The following is a 16,076-nucleotide window of genomic DNA, read 5'->3' on the forward strand; positions in this document are numbered from 1 at the left end:
GTATTTATTACCATTGTGATCAAAGGGAATTAGATCTTAAAAACCACCCAATCAACAGCCTGGCCAGCCATCAGCTAGCGGCTGGGACACAGAGCTCCCTCTGCCCTCCCGGTATGCTTAGGGCAGGAGGCCAAGGAGGCCAGTCTGCAGGCACTCCCCACGCTGGGGTCCACGCTCCCCAAAGTCAAGGAACCAGGAAGGCCTGGTGGCAAGAGCCAGGAGGGCCTCTGTCACAGAGTATCACCCATTCAGTCCTCTTCTCTCACACATTTATTCCCTCGACTGATACTAACAGAGCCAGGTGCCAGGGGTTTGTCAGTGAACACAGCCCTGACCTCATATGACTTGTATCCTAGTTGGGGAGACAGACACTAACCAAGTAAACTGACAAGATCATTTCAGGGAGTGACAGGTAGCAAGAAGAAAATAGGTGTGCTGATGTACAGAATTTGACTTGAAGGCTCATTGAGGAAGTGACACTGAGTCACAGTTGAACAAGAGGGAGGAGCGCAGTCAAAGGTGCTGCAGGCAAAAGGAACAGCAAATGAGGAGGCTCAGAGGCTAGACCCAGCCTGGCAAGTTCAAGAACAGAAAGAAAGCTGATGGGCCCAGGACATAATGAACCTGCAGGGAGATGAGGTTGGCGTGGTGAGCAGGGTTCTGATCACAGAAAATCTTATAAGCCACAGTAAGGAGTCTGGATTCAATCAGCCTCAATGTTCTGCTCCCCTTACCTCCAGCACAGTGGGGACAGGAGAGGAAGGAGACCCTTTATGATTGCCATCACCTCATCAAACAAACCAGAATGAAATCGTGAGATGTTAGACCTAAGCCTAACCCTGTCAACAATTACGTTAAATGTACATGAGCTAAATAGTCTAATTAAAAGGCAAAGACTGTCAGAATGGATAAGAAAGCAAGGCAGCTCTGTGACACCTGTAAGAAATGCACTTGAAATATAAAGACACAAAGAGGCTAATAGGAAAAAGATGGAAAACAGAAAGCATAAGAGAACTGGCATAGCTATATTAATATCAGACCAAAGAGACTTCAAGACAAGGAGCATTAACAGGGATAAAGAGGAGTGTTTCATAATGATAAAAAAAAATCAATTCATCAGAAAGACTTAATCATAAATGTGTATGTCCCAACAAAATGACTTTAAAATATGCAAAGTAAAACTGACAGAGTTCAAGGGCGAGACACCCAGATCTATGTCCACAGCCCTCACTCAGGAACCGGTAGAACAAGAGGTTCAAACATCGATAAGGACATAAAAGATCTGAACAATACTATCAACCACCTTGATCCAAATGACATTTGTAGAACATTCTACCCAACAACAGCAGAGTCCAGGCAGACCTCATATCACTGCACTTTGCTTTATTGTGCTTCAGGTTCTTGGTCGAATTCAGCTTTGGAGGCAATCGGAGTTCAAATCCACCATTAACCATGGTGGTAAGCGGGAGCCCAAGATGGTCCCCAAGTGTTCTGCCCCCTTATATACATGCCCTAGAGCATGCGTTCTCCTTTTGAGTGGGTGGGACCATGCATGAATTCATTCCTCTGATTAGGTTATGGGGCCGTGTTTCCTTTATCGGGCCATGCCTTCCACTAGAAAGGGGCCATGTTTCAAGAGGGCATACTGACAAGGACCTGAGGGTAGCCTCTAGGAGGTGAGAGCCATCACAAGCCATCAGCCAGCAGGAAAATGTGGGGTCTCAGTCCTACAGCTGCAAGGTACCGAATTCGACCAAGAACCTAAGCAGAGGCCCCTTAAGATTCAGACAAAATCGCAGTCCTGGCCAGACCATGACTGCAACTTTGTGAGACCCTGAGCAGAAAACCCAGTTACATCATGCCTGGAATTCTGACCACAGAATTTGCAAGACGATTATCAACAGGACTGCTTCAAACCACTAAGTGTGGGGTAATTTGTTACACAGCAATAGATAACTGATACGTCCTCACTTGTGATCTTGGGCAAGTGGCCTCACATCTCTGGGCCTCAGTTTCTTCATCAGCACAATTGTGAGGATGCAGCTGAAGCAGGATGTGTAATCGTCTTACCCGGCAAGTGGGAATGGTTTATTCTGTGCCCTTTCAGGTCTGTGAAGAGATTTCAGAGTGGGGCAGTGGGAGGGGCCTTAAAGTATTTTTGAAGAGATGACCATTTTTTTTCATCTTTCGGTAGGTTCCCTTGGGGAGGGGGTAGATAATATCTTCCAGCTTCAAATGCCAGTCATCCCAGAGATGCCTCTGCTCCCAACTGCCTTCTGAGTGCAGAGACCAGGAGTCTGGGACAAGTGGCCACTTGGCCAAAATGAATTCAGGTGCTTATTTCAAGCCCTAGGAATGATCTGAGGTATTTTTTTCAAGATGAGACCCTGCAACTGTCCTAGTACAAAAAAGTACGGAAATACTAAGAATCTAAAATATAAGAATAATTTCAATAAAAGAACTCTTATCATTGACTGGAGACTGGCTGTGTGCCAGACACTGAGCAAAGTGTCCCAATCCACTTTACAGATGAGGAAACTGAGGCCCAGAGAGGGGAAACTCCTTGCTTAGGGTCACACAGCCACTGAGGAGCAGAGACACGATTCAGATCCAGGCAGTCTGGGCCAGACTCTGGGTGCTTAAGCGTGGCACCACACTGCGGAAAATTCTCCTGCAACACATAGCTTGGCCCACACCCACCCATACACCCTTGTTGTGTTACAGAACATCAGACTATCTCAGTCCAAGGTCCCCAAAAATCTGAACGTGGACATTTAGCAGTTACATAAATCATGACAGTCCCATTATAGAAGAAAATAAAAACATGTATACAGAGAAGAGGCTTTTTTTTTCATTCAACAAGTATTTATTGAGCACATACTATATGCCAGGCATTGTCCTTGGTGCTGGAGAGACAGAGTGAATGAAAAACCACCCAGGAAAAAGGAGACAGGAAGTGGGCACAGGGGTGGAGTACAATTTCAAGTGGGAAGCGGGGTGGGGGTGGTCAGAAAAGAGCTCATGGAGAACACCAGGTTTCAGGGGAGGCCTGAAGGAGTGAGCCACAGCGGTACCAGAGGAAGAGCATTCCAGACGGAACAAGTGAGGAGCTCCTGAGGCAGGAGTGTGCTTGGTGCATCTGAGAAAGGGCCCACGTGGCTGGAGAGGAGGGAGGGCGGGAGGAGGAGCAACTGGAGATCCTAGAATTAGACAGTGGTGTGACTGCACAACTTTGTGAATATATCCTCAAACCACCGAACTGTACACTTTAGGAGGTGAGGTTTATGGTGTGTGAATCATATCTCAATGTTTTAAAAACCCAAAAACTGCGTGAGAAAAAAAGACAGATAAGAGAGGATGGGAGAAGCACCAGGCAGATCGTGCAGGACCTTCCAGGCCATTCTAAGGACTTGGCTTTTACTTTGAGGGAAGTGGTAGCTTTGGTGGAGGGCTTTGAGCAGGGCAGTGGCATTACCTAACTTAAGTGCTAACCAGACTCCTCCAACCACGTATTGAGAACAGAAAGTGGGCGGCAAAGGGAGGGCAGAGGAGGTGACTGCAATCGTCCTGGCCAGTTCCCAACCTTGTGTCCTTGGGCAAGTTACCCTCTGTGACTCAGTTTTCCTCACCTGTGAAATGGGTCTGAAAAAGATGTCTCCCAGGGAGGGGATGAGAGCTGGTATCAGGTAAAGTGCTGTTGTGACAGCCATGAGTGGAGGGTGGAGTCAGAGGTGCCACCTAACAGTTTTTATTCATGCAAATCAGCTTCCTGAGCGGAAAACAAGGGGTGTACCCTTCCCTCATAAGAAGCAGGAGTCCATCAACAGCCCTCCCAGCACAGCCTGTCCACACCCAGGCCACAAATGGGGCCCCAAACTCCTCTCTGGGTGTGGTCAGCTCAGACACAGTACCCCCCTAGACAGGGGACAGAAACAGCCCCAAGTCACACAGCAGCCTGGGTGCAGACAGGGGATCTGCCTGGGGGAGGGGAAGGTGTGGTCCTCCCTCCTGGACAGGTGTCCAGGCTAGAAGCAGGAGGTGGCTGCTGGACCTTGGGAAGGCCACCAGTCAGTCCTGATTTTCAGATTATCAGTTAAACCATGCTCCACCCTAGGGGCTCCTCACCCCAATAAGACCAAACCCAAACTGCTCACCATGCATGTGAGGCCCATGCCACCAGGCCCCTGCTGCCCATGCCAACCTCACTTCCCCCACACTCCCTCCCAACCGCTCTGGCCTCTTGCTGTTACACCTCAAACAAGTCAAACGTGGTCCCGCCTCAGGGCCTCTGCACATGCTGTTCCCACTACCTGGAACACACTTCTCAACTCCTTCCATAGCAGGCTCCTTCTCTGCCATAGGACACAGCTCAGATGCCACTTCTCCAGAGAGGCCTTCCTTGACCACCCTATCTCCAGAGATGCCACCATCCCCATCACTAACATATCCCCATTTTACTTCCTCCTTGGTGTATCCATTCCCAAACTGTGTGGACTTGAGCAAGTTACTCAACCTCTCTGGGCCTTACTTTCCCCATCTGCAAAATAGGTATAATGATGGTATCTACCTCAGAGGACTGTTGCAAGGACTCAAAGAGATAATCCATAGAAAGCACAGTACCTGGCACACTGAGGGCCCCAGTGAATTATGTGATCATTATTACACCTCCTGTCACTTTCTCAAGTGATCTCTTTTTGTATTGTCTGAGGATTCCATAAGGACAAGAACCCTGTCCATCTTGTACTGGCCACGTGTCAACACCTAGCCCAGTGTCTGGCACACAGTAGGTACTTAATGTCCATTTATTGAATGAATAAGTGACTTTGTGAATGAACGCACTGACTGCCCGCCCACAGCCCGCCCCAAAGCTGGCCTCACTCCTCCTGAGAGTAGCTCCTTGCAGAAGCCACCCACCCTCCCCAGCAAGGGGAGGAAAGGACAAGACCTCAGATCCTGGTGGCAACTGGCCACCTGCCACTACCAGCCTTCAGTGGCCCTAGTCCTGCCAGCCTGAAATAGCCTCACCTCCCCTGGCCCAGAATCAAGGGATCATCTGTCAGTTCCACCCTGGGGAAGGAACCGGGCGGGTAAACAGAGATTGTGTGTCTGACCACAAGACAAAAGAGAGGCGGGCGGGCAGATTCCCTTCTGGTCCTCAAGGAGCTGAAAAAACTAAAATAAACCTAAAAATCCACACTTGGCCGGGAGGCTGGAGGGCTTCTCTTCCTTCCACGGCCAGTATTTCGGGGAGACTGACCCTACCACAGCTGTGCCAAGTGCATGGATGATGACACTCACTCCTCTCAGCACCCCCACCATGGCTACGATTACCTCCACTTCACTGAACGGGGAAACCCGTTCACAGAGGCAAAAGGACTTATCCAAGGTCACACAGGGGCAGAGCCGGGTTTCCAACCCAGGCCCTTTGTCTCCAGAGTCTGTGCTCTTAACTATGAACCCAAGACACACTGCAGGGTGAAAAGAACAAACTGTATCTTGCCATTTATGTTAACACGTACCCATTTACACACACACATCAATTCCATACGTATGTACATATGTATGTGAACGTCCTAAAGTGGTCTAAAAGCCTAGCTGGTGGTCAATGGAGGTTTTAGCCAGTGACTCCCAGCCAGGGGCTATTTTGCCCCCAAGGGACATGTGGCAATGTCTGTAGACAGGTTTAATTGTACCCAGGGGTCGGGGAAGGTGAAGGGGTGCTACTGGCATCCAGTAGGTAGAGGCCAGGGATGCTATTAAACCTCCCACAATGCACAGGACAGCCCCGCAACAAAGAGCGATCCCACCCAATACGCCAACAGTGCCGATGGCTGATTGACGGATGATTCACCCCAGACCAGACCCTAGGGCTGGAAATGCCCCCCACGGAACCTGTTTAAGGGAGACAGTGGATCCAAGCTAAAACACATCTCCAGAGAAGGCTACAGGCTCCCTAAGCCCTTCCTCAAAATTCTCAGGATGGAGCCCTGACCAGCTGCAGAGCCACCACCCCTGACCAGGGCTCACCTCCCTCCGGGGGCCACAACTTCTACAGGAGGTCCCCTTGGGGGTCTCACCTGCAAAACCAGGAGGTTCAGACCTTCCACCTCCTGGCTTGCTCTCAAGTTCTGTCTCCTAAATTCTGGGAGCTCTGACCTCACACTGTGCCCACGAAACAAGGCCAGTGGGACTCCACACTCCAGTTAGAGGACCCGCCCACTCTGGTCACCCACCTCCCACCAGCGTTCCAGCCAGAGAACCTGTGTTTCTTGGGAAAAAGATAAGAAATCACAAAAATCTAGGAAGTGAAGTCCTGCAGTTAGGCACAGCCTGCTTCAAAGACTTTACTCTTGTAAAGCTTTAAGAGAGGGGTGGCTGTAAAGCAAAGAGGATGTGGGTTTCTTAATCTGAGGGAGTGGCCCCGAGCCCAACAGCTCTTCTGCTCACTGGGCTGATAAAGGGGGACACTCTCTAAGAAAGGGGTGCTCCTGAAGCCTTCAAAAGCCAGGGACACCAACCCCATCCATCACTTTTTTTTTTTTAACTGAAGTATAGATGATTTACAATATTGTGCATTTTTAGGTGTACAGCAAATTGATTGTTATACATATACATATATATGTTCTTTTTCTATTCTTTTCCATCATGGGTTATTACAAGATATCGAGAATAGTTCCCTGTGCTATACAGTAGGTCCTTGCTTACTTTATACACAGTAGTGTGTACATGTTAATCCCAAACTCCTACCCATCCATCTCTTCTTAAAGTGACAGATAAATGGTTAAAAGAGCAAACACCAGAATAATAGCGAATGGGTGTCCGGAATGCTTATTTGACGAACATGCTCATCCAAATGCCCAAATTCTAGCATCCCTGTTGAGTCATCCTTCTCATAAGGACAAGGCCCACATTTGCCCTGTTGGCGGCTGCATCTTCATGGCCTAGAACGCTGCCTGGATGATATGGTAGGTGCTCCCTGTACATCTGCACACTGAGAAAAGCAGTCTAATTTCTTTATGGCTTCCCCTGTACTTGGCTCTGTTTGCTATATAAAAACACGGGCCCCACCCAACTCCTGCTGACACTTAGGCATTTATCATCAAAAAACTTTCCCCAACTTCCTGATGATGTTCAGCCCAACACAAAGTGGCCTGGTCCTGGCCCTCCAGCATCCTAAAGCTCAGATAATTTGGATCTTTTGGCTTAATTCTTGCCCACTTGGGCAGCTCAAAGGTCTCACAAAGGCAGTCATTTTAGTCATGAACGCAGCATCATGTTGGGGTAGTTCAGGTTAGTGGTAAAAAATAACGGGCTATGCAGCCAGACAACCTGGGTTTGAATCCCCACTCTGTCAGGCTGTGTGACCTTGGGAAAATGACTTGGTCTCTCTGTGCCTTTGTGTCACTTGTAAAATGGGAAACACAGTAATACCTGGAACTTTTGAGCTGATACAGAGAACGCTTTACACGGGGCTTACGAACATTTTAGCACTACCTAAGTGTTAAGAAAATTATTATTACTATTGCTGTTGCATTAATCAATAATCATGCTGCAAATATAATTCCTTCTGTTGGAGATTTATAAAAAAGAAATACTCTCATACCTACGCATAATGGTATGTGGAAAGGGTATTACAAACAGCATTTCTTAGTACATTTCTCCTGTTCTATCTTTCTGCTTGCCTTTCTCCACAAACACACATCCATCCATCTTTTCCCCCAAACTCCTGTAATGTTATACATGCAACGGACAGTATATTATGGTTACTGCTCATTTTCCCAAGGCAGAACATCTTAGCAACTTACTTTTCACAACACAACGTTATGAAAACCCCCACGTCACTGGCTAGGTCACTCTGTTTCAGTGCCTGCAGAATTAACAATGTGTCCCCCACCCCCACTCCCCAGCATTGCTCGCTAGTATCAGACTAGGAGTACAGAATCTTTAAAAAAAAAAATAGTGACAACACAAAACCACAGTTTCTTGTTTTGGCAAGCAGAGTTCCAATGAGAAAAAAAGCTTTCATCTCCTACCCCCAAAAAGCAGAACCACAGAAAGCATTCTGGGAGCTTTCTGACCACACTCCCTGATCCTCAAGGACCCCGGCCCAGACAATTCAGGCAGACCCTCTGGGTGCCTGGGAATGACAGGTCTCTGTCCTCAGCCAAGGGCAGCCTTGGGGAATCTCTCTGCCCATCCACCCGGGCTCCCCCTCTCTTCCCATCACTGCCCAGCTGGCATACCCATCAGGGGACCCACAGGCACCTGCCCCTGAGGACAGATTCCCAACCTTTGCAGGCAGAGACCCTAAACCAATCCAACCAAGAGGCAAGTGGGTTCAAGGCTCACCTGGCCTCTCTTTAAGGGGGAAGACTTTGAGCCCCAAAGAGACAACCTCATCTGCCCCTCACTGCTGCACATCCCCCAGAAAGCCACAAAGCATTCTGAGCACCTACTGTGTGCCTGGCAGAGTTCTAAGAGCATTAACCTCAAGTTCATTCAAGCTTCAACAACACCCATGATGCAGCTGGTGATGTACTATGCCCACTGTACAGAGTGGGAAACTGAGCACAGAGAGGGCTGGTAACCTGCTCAGGGCCACCCACAGTCAGTGCCAGGTAAAGCCAGGATCTGAGCACGAGTAGCCTGGCTGCAGAGTCCCACACTCAACTCTCACGTCACAAACAGATGTGGAGTGCAGAGGAGGAACCCAATAGCCTGATGTTTCCATTCTTCTACAGTCCTGCCCATTCTGCAGAAGAGAGAACCGGCCTCACAGAGGGGAAGTAACCAGAGAAAGCACAGGCAGAGGGTGAGGGTCACACAGCCCTGGGTTCGAATCCCAGTTTTGCCACATTAATAAGTCATGTGTCAAGCCCTCTATAAGCCAGAGGTAGTCTGCAAAGTGGCTAGGGGTGTGAGTTCTGGAGTCAGCAGCCATCTACACGACCCAGATACTAAAACTATCTTTGCCTTAGTCTCTTGATCTGTCAATGGGGTAATAAGAGCACTTCCTTCATAGGAGTGTTGGGAAGATCAAATGAGCTGATATATGCAAAGTGCTTAGAATGGTAAATGAAAAATCAGTGTCAGCTCCCAAACAGTAATGACTGTCGTTATTACCATGACTAACACTGCTCAAGAGTACACACGGTGCACCTAACAAAGCCAGGGCTTCTAATTGCTGAGATCAGTCAAAACCCGGGGCATTTTCTCCCACAACCTCTGTGGGGTTCCCCAAGAGAGATCCAGCATTCCTACAGGAGGGCTGTCCCTCTCTTTCCATGATTCTTAAATAAACATACACAAAACACAGCACCAAAGTCATCAGCCCACTTGGAGATAGAGGAGGAGGCGCAATCCAGTTCCTGAAGGAGGTGGTGAAAGATGCGGAGATTTTGGAGGAACCACAGAGCCCCAGGCCCGGAACCAAACAAAACCACTGGTTCCGGAATGTAATTGGTCAAAAGGAAATTCACTCAGAGTTCCTGTCCTCCTTTCAGTGCTGACGCAGATCTCACTTCCTCCAGGCAGCCCACCCTGACTACTCTTGCTTGCTGGATGCTAGAATCCTATAATCCTAATCATCTGTATTACTTGTTTAATTATCATATAACATAGCAATTAATGACAATAACTAAAATTTAGAAATGCCTTACTACCTGCTAGGCATTGTTCCAAGCGCTTTATATATATTTATATAACTCATTCATTCTCTTAAAAATCCTGTAAAAGATCTATTATCATCCTCTATTTTACAGATGAGGAAAGTGGGGTTCAGAAAGGTCAAGTCTCTTGCCTAAAGTCACACAGCACAAGGACCTGACCCCAAGCACTCTGGCTCCAGAGCCCAGATTCGTACTCAGATTTCTATTAACACCCATTCTGCCACCCTTGTCTAGAACATCCCCTCCCTGAGAGCAGGAAGCCAGACCTGGCTTTTCTGCATTTCTCACCATGCTCAGTGTACCACAGAGGCTTCATTCTACCCATGACAGACCCTAAAAACAAGGGACACAAGAAGTCCAGGGCAGCCCTTCAAGATCTGCCTCTGCCACATGGAATTAAAAGCAGAGAGGGATTACCCAGCATTCTTTTGAGCGGGAACAATCCCTAAGCATAAAGGCTGGGAGAAGAGAGTGGAAAGACAGAAGAGAATCACGACCTGCAGGCTGCCAGCCTCGATGCTGGGGAAAGCCTTGGTAATTAGCAGTTCGTGAAGTGCTCAGCCCTGGATTTTGAAAACTGAAAGGCTTTGAGTTGTTTAGGGGTGGTTTCTGATGGAGCAAAACAACAGAGGTCTCCTGCAGCTCACAGATTGGAGGTATGGCTGGTCAAATTACACAATCAGTCTGTTTCTGGCCCCAGCTTAAGGACACCCCAAAAGGACAAGATATTAAGAAAGTCTGGATTCCCCTCCCCTCACTTGACAAGTAGGGGACACTGAGGCCAGGACAGGTGCAGGAGTGGTCCAAGACATCAAAGTCAGAACCAGCTCACCTCAAAACTGATAGATTTAAAAAAAAAAAAGACAAAGTCAGCAATTTCAAACTGTCAAGGAGATAACATGGAAGTAGAGAAATCTTTTCTTTTTTCTGTTTCTTTAATAATAAGAATGGTTGATTCTAATCAATTTCCATTATTCCAGCTCCCTCGGCTTCTACACATGGACAATTTAAAACCACAGTTCACCCAAACGCATTCTCTGTCTGTTCTGAAAGGCACCGCCAGGCACATCTAGGGCAAGGGCGTGGGAGGAAGAGGTATACTTTCTTTCCCATTAATATAAAAATTGGTTTGTCTTTCCTCTTTCCCTTCCAGTCTGAGAAGCAGGGAGTGGCTCAGAAGGAGAAGTGAGGAGTTCCCTAGAATTTGACATTGCTCAGAGACACCAGGGCTGCCTACATCTTTAATTCAGAAACTGCCAGCTTCAAACTGAGCAGATTTTTTTTCTTTTTCTTTTTTCTTTTTTTGTTAAACTGTGAGAAAGGGAGAGATGGGAAAGAAACGCCAACCCTGCCTTATTCTCACAGGCCTTTCTGGAAGGGTCCTTTAGCCAAATGGTTTTTCAATGCCTCTGCACAACTCTTCCCCCAACACACACACACACACACACACACACACACACACACACACACACACACACACCCCTCTTTTCACAGAAAGAAGGGCTCTATCCTCAAGTTAAAAGTTGGACCTCACACAGCCTCAGCTGCACCCCCAAGCCACAGGGGATCCCAGAGGATGCCAGGGTCTCCCTCTTTCCCCCAGAGACTGGGAGCTGCAGAGTCTGGCTCTGGGGTTTCTGAAGGAAACACCAGTGGCCCCTGCCCACCCCCCACCCCCCACCAGCCCTTCCTGAACCAGGATTAAAAGACTTCCTAGAGCAGAAAAGGGAGTAAATGAGGTCCCAGCAGGCGGCACAGAGATTAAAGCCCTCAGAGTCTCCTAACTTCCAGCGAGGCTCGCCTCAGTTCCACTCCCTCCACCCCCTAGCCACTTTTCTCACTTCCTAGGAGAGCAGGGAAGTAGCCCCTTCCTCCCTCTGACAGGGGGAAAAAAAAGAAGAAATGCAGCATAGAATAGGGGTTTAGAGATGGAACTGCCTTGGTTCAAAACTCGGTTAACTGAACCAGCTGTGTGATTCTGGGCAAGTTACTCAACCTCTCTGGAGCTAAACTCTTCCATCTGAAAAATGAGGGAACTATTCGTGCCTACTTCATGGGCTACTTGTGAAGATTAAACCTGATGACACACGTAGGCGCCTGGCACATAATAAGCGCTCAGTTATTTTACAGAGTCTGACGCTGTGGTTTTGCAACTTGGACTTAGGGGCGGGTAGGGAGCAGTGGGACTGAACCAATGAGTCGTGAGTTCGAAACCCACTGTCCCCAACCTCCAGCAAAAGCGTATGCGTGGGCAAAAGGGGTCCTACCCCGGGGTTTTGTCGACCTCTGTCCCTCCTCCAGGCTTTGGGTTTTATCCTACTCTACTCGGCGCGCGGGAACGCTGGGCTGTAAGATTTCTAAGGTCCTAGATGACTAGTCCGTAGTGCACTAGGTGGCGAAAAAATCCCCGGGAAAAAGAACGCAGGAGCCAAAGCTCCCGGAGCCTGGGTCCCAGAGACCCTGTCTCATGGATGTAACTAATTTTAAAACTATTTGAAAGAAGGGGAGGGGGAAAGAAAAAGACAAAAGAGCAGCGTGCTGGGGGGGAAACGGGGTACGGGAGACCCCGAGTAGGAGCAGCACCGCGGGGCTGGCCAGAGGCGACAGCCCAGCTCTGAAGGAGCCCCATCTCCCCACTCCTCTGCCTGCCCCGCGAGGCGCCCCCTAAGGCGACTCTCGCGACCCCCCAGGGACCGTGGCCACAGGTTACGGAGACCGCCCCGAGCCAGAGGCCCCTGTGCTCCCCAGCGGGTCTGGCGGCTGGAGCGGACGCTGTCCCCGCGCTCCCCAAGCGACACTCACCGACTGCAAGAAGCGCAAGGTGCCCACGTAGTCCCTCTCGGTGCCCAAGATCTCGTTGAGGACGCAGAGGCGGAGGCGCAGCTGGCGCTCCGAATCCCGGGCGGCCGCGCACGGGCCGGAGCTGGGCGCAGTGGCGCCGGGGGCCCGGGGGTCCGGGTGGGCACCGTCCCCAGCCACGGCGCCGCCGGGATCACTGCCGCCGGGCACCTCCATTCTAGCTCGGCCGCGCGGCGCCGGTTCCTTCCTCCGCGCGGAGGTCGCGCCCAGCGGCGACTCAGGCGTCCAGGCGCCCCATCCCTGACGGGGCGCGCTGGCGGGCCGGGCTCAGCGGCTGGCCCGGCGCATGGCGCGGCGGGCGGGCGAGCGGGCGGGCGGGACTGGGGGTGGGCGGCCCGGGCCGGGGGCGGAGGCAGCGCGCGGAGGCTGGACGAGGGGCGGGAGGGGGCCGGTCCTCGGGGCTCCCAGACTGCAGGCCCCGCCACCGCCACCCCCGCTGCCAAGGGAGCGTCTGCCAAGTGCCACGCAGCGCTCGGGCCGCAGAGGCGCTCCGTGCGCGCACGGGGCCCCTTGAAGACGCGCCGCGGCGCTGGGCGACTCGGTCTGAAGCTCCGAGCGGCCGGAGAGGGGCGCCCGGGGCGCTGGGGCGGGAACCTTTCGGCAGGGGCCCCGCGGGGCCGGGAGAACCCAAATCTCAGCGCCCGCCGCGGCCCGCGCACCAACTCCGCGCCCAGACGCGTGGCGCCCCCCCCCCCCCCGCCACCACCACGCCCGCCGCGGGCTACGCCACTCCCACCCGGACACACGCGGCACCCACCGCGCGCAGCACACGCACGCAAGTCCGGCCGCCGCGGCCGCCCGCCGCCGCCGCGAGGGCTGAGTCAACGCCGGTTTGGAAAAGCTGGCAGCGGAGCCGCTCGGGAGCAAACCCGCGCCGCCACGGGAAGAAAGCGGCAACCCCTGTCCGTGCCTTTGGGACACCCGGCCCTTTGGGTGCCCTCAGGCGCTGCCACGACCTTGGGAAGGAAGGCTCGCGACTGTCTCTTTCTTACTCCTTTTCCCCCTTCCTTTTTCTTTCCTTCCGTTCTTTTTCTCTTTCTTTATAATTCTATGCCCCCCATGAGGTGAGCCTGCGTTTCCAACCTTTCCTAGAGGAAAGTAATATCAAGTGGCAGCCGTTCAACCGTTTTGGCCGTGCCCCCCACCCCCATCCACCCACCACCCGGGATAAGGCATTGGGAAACCCGGCTTCTAGTCTAGGCTGCTCTGTGTGACCTTGATAATCAGCGAACTGCTGCACAAGTGTCCTCACCGGCCTCACAGGAAGGTATGAAGGGATGATCCCCCTGGGGCCTAGAGTCAGCTGCTCAGGTTAAAATCCCAGCTCCCACATTTGCTCCTTTCCTTGGGTGGCCTTGCCCTGGTTTCCGGGCCTCAAGAACCTCAGTGTTCTCATCGATACAAGGGAAATAATCGTGGTACCTAGCTTATGGTACCTGCACAGGCTTATGTGTTAATCTATAGGGAGTACTTAGAACAGTGTCTAGCACGTAGAAAATGCTCTATAAATATTTATTCTTAATTAAAGTTGCATGTATGAACAGGCCTCTTAGCCTGGCCCCACTCTCCAGACTGTCTGCACAATCCCTAACCTGCCCCTATTCACGAGCCAGAGGTTGTACTGTCTCCTCAGTGGAATGGCTGATTCTTGTAATATCTCCCTATATACTGCAATCATCCTTTAGGCCGAAACACTATTGCTTATTTATCTTCTGTTCCAGATACCCAGAATTGTTCTCCCAATGGCTTCTGGGTAAACATTGTAAGTGCTTAAGGACACAGAGAGAGAGTGGGCTGGCTTCTGCCCTCTCAGAGCTCTGTATCTTTGTGAGCTTGGACAAGGCAACATTTGCCTTGGGCCTTGGGTAAGTGAAGGTTCCCCTGGACAGAGTCAAGGGTGTGAGGGCCGTGAGCCTGCCAGGTTTGGGTAGTGGAATCAGTTGTGTCCAAAGGGTGGCTGGCTCTTAGGTTTTCCAGAAGGTCTCTGGAGTAACTCTGCTGTGCTGTGTGACCTTGAACTGGTGATAGCACCTCTCTGACCCTCAGTTGCCTTATCTTTAATTAATCCTCTTCTTTGTGGGAAGGTGACATCCTATGCATTGTAGGACATTTAGCAGACATACTGTACCCACTAGATGCCGGTAGCACTCCCTCCCCAGATATGACAACCAAAAATGTCTCCACACATTGCCAAATGTCCCTGAGGGACAGAATTGCCCCCAGTTGAGAACCATTGATACAAAGTCCCTGACACGGATAGCTGGCACATAGTAGGTATTTAATGAATGTTAGTCCCCTTCCCAGCTGTGACCAAGGATGATGAACTTCAACTTCAGAGATATTTCTTACACACACACACACACACACCCCCCATACTTCACCCAAGAATTGGCCCTCACTGCCAACAAGCCCGACCCAGACGTTTCCGCACTTGTGGATGGAGCCCGTTCCTGGCCCACCCCGTCTCTTCTACATTCTTTTACCCTCTCAGATTCCTCTGGAATACTTCTCCCCCACCAGCCCGTTCATAGTGAAAAATGATACAAGTCTTAATAAATTACTTAGGCTCTCTGTGCCTCGTTTCCATCATCTGGGAACTGAGGATCATAACTGTACCCACATCATAAGGTTGTTGCAAAGATTCCTGAGTTAATATGAGCGAAGTGCTTAGAGCAGATAGCAAGCGCTCCATAAGTGAAGGCTTTAATTTATTCAACTCATGGATTGAGTGCTGAATCCATCCGGATACACTGAGATGCAAGGGGGAGAAAAATGGGCTACTGATGGGTTAATCCATAGGACACTTTATTTAACAGGAGGTCCAGAGGAGGTTGGCTCCTCAGGCTGGTTCAGAACTTGGTGGCATCATCAAGGACCAAGGCACCTATGAACCAGCTGTCCTCATCATGTTGGCTTTTCCTCCAAGGTTTGGGGCCTCAGAGTCGCAAGATGGGCTGCTGCACCTGCCATATCACCAGCTAACACAACTCCACAGCAGAAAAGGAAAGAGGAGGTTAAAGGGGGTGCTCCTCTGTGCTTCTCTTTTATCACAGGGAGAAAACGTTCCCCAAAAGCCGCAGCAAGCAGATTCTCCCTTACACCTCACAGGCCAGACTGGGTCATGTGGCCACCTTTAAATCATCCCTGAGCAGGAGCAGGCTTGTCACTATCAACTTAGAACCATCCTGCTCCATTTCCTGGGGCATGTCTGCCTGAACAACTTGGGGTTCCGTTGTTAAGAGAGGTGTCTGCCACAAGCACCTACTATGTGCTGAGCATTGGGTGAGGAGCTGAGACTGCAGAGGTGAATGAGACCAACAACATTCAGGCCCTCATAGAGCTGACATCACTCCAGCAGAGGGGACAGACAATAAGGAATTAAACAAATGAACACAGCAAGTTCCTTCTGTCATTCATTCAATGAGTGTTTATTGAAGGCCTGCCAAATGCCAGGCTGGCATACAGCAATGACCACAGCAGATAAGTTTCCTGCCTTTCTGGAGCTTCCAGTCTAGAGCGGAAGGAGAAAGACAATAACCAAATTAACAA

At 50.6% G+C, this 16,076-nt stretch overlaps 1 protein-coding gene across 1 annotated transcript in view; it reads right to left on the minus strand.

Annotated features, from left to right (window-relative positions):
* PREX1 (phosphatidylinositol-3,4,5-trisphosphate dependent Rac exchange factor 1) overlaps nucleotides 1-12,849 on the minus strand; it is a 175,746-nt gene extending 162,897 nt beyond the window's left edge. The window contains exon 1 of the mRNA XM_032461329.1: nucleotides 12,471-12,849. Coding sequence (XP_032317220.1) covers nucleotides 12,471-12,683 — 213 coding nt within the window. The 5' untranslated portion in view covers nucleotides 12,684-12,849. The remainder of the gene's footprint in view (nucleotides 1-12,470) is intronic.
* Nucleotides 12,850-16,076: the final 3,227 nt, after the last annotated feature.

This window comes from Camelus ferus, chromosome 19, assembly GCF_009834535.1.
Source record: "Camelus ferus isolate YT-003-E chromosome 19, BCGSAC_Cfer_1.0, whole genome shotgun sequence".
Lineage (NCBI taxonomy): Eukaryota > Metazoa > Chordata > Mammalia > Artiodactyla > Camelidae > Camelus > Camelus ferus.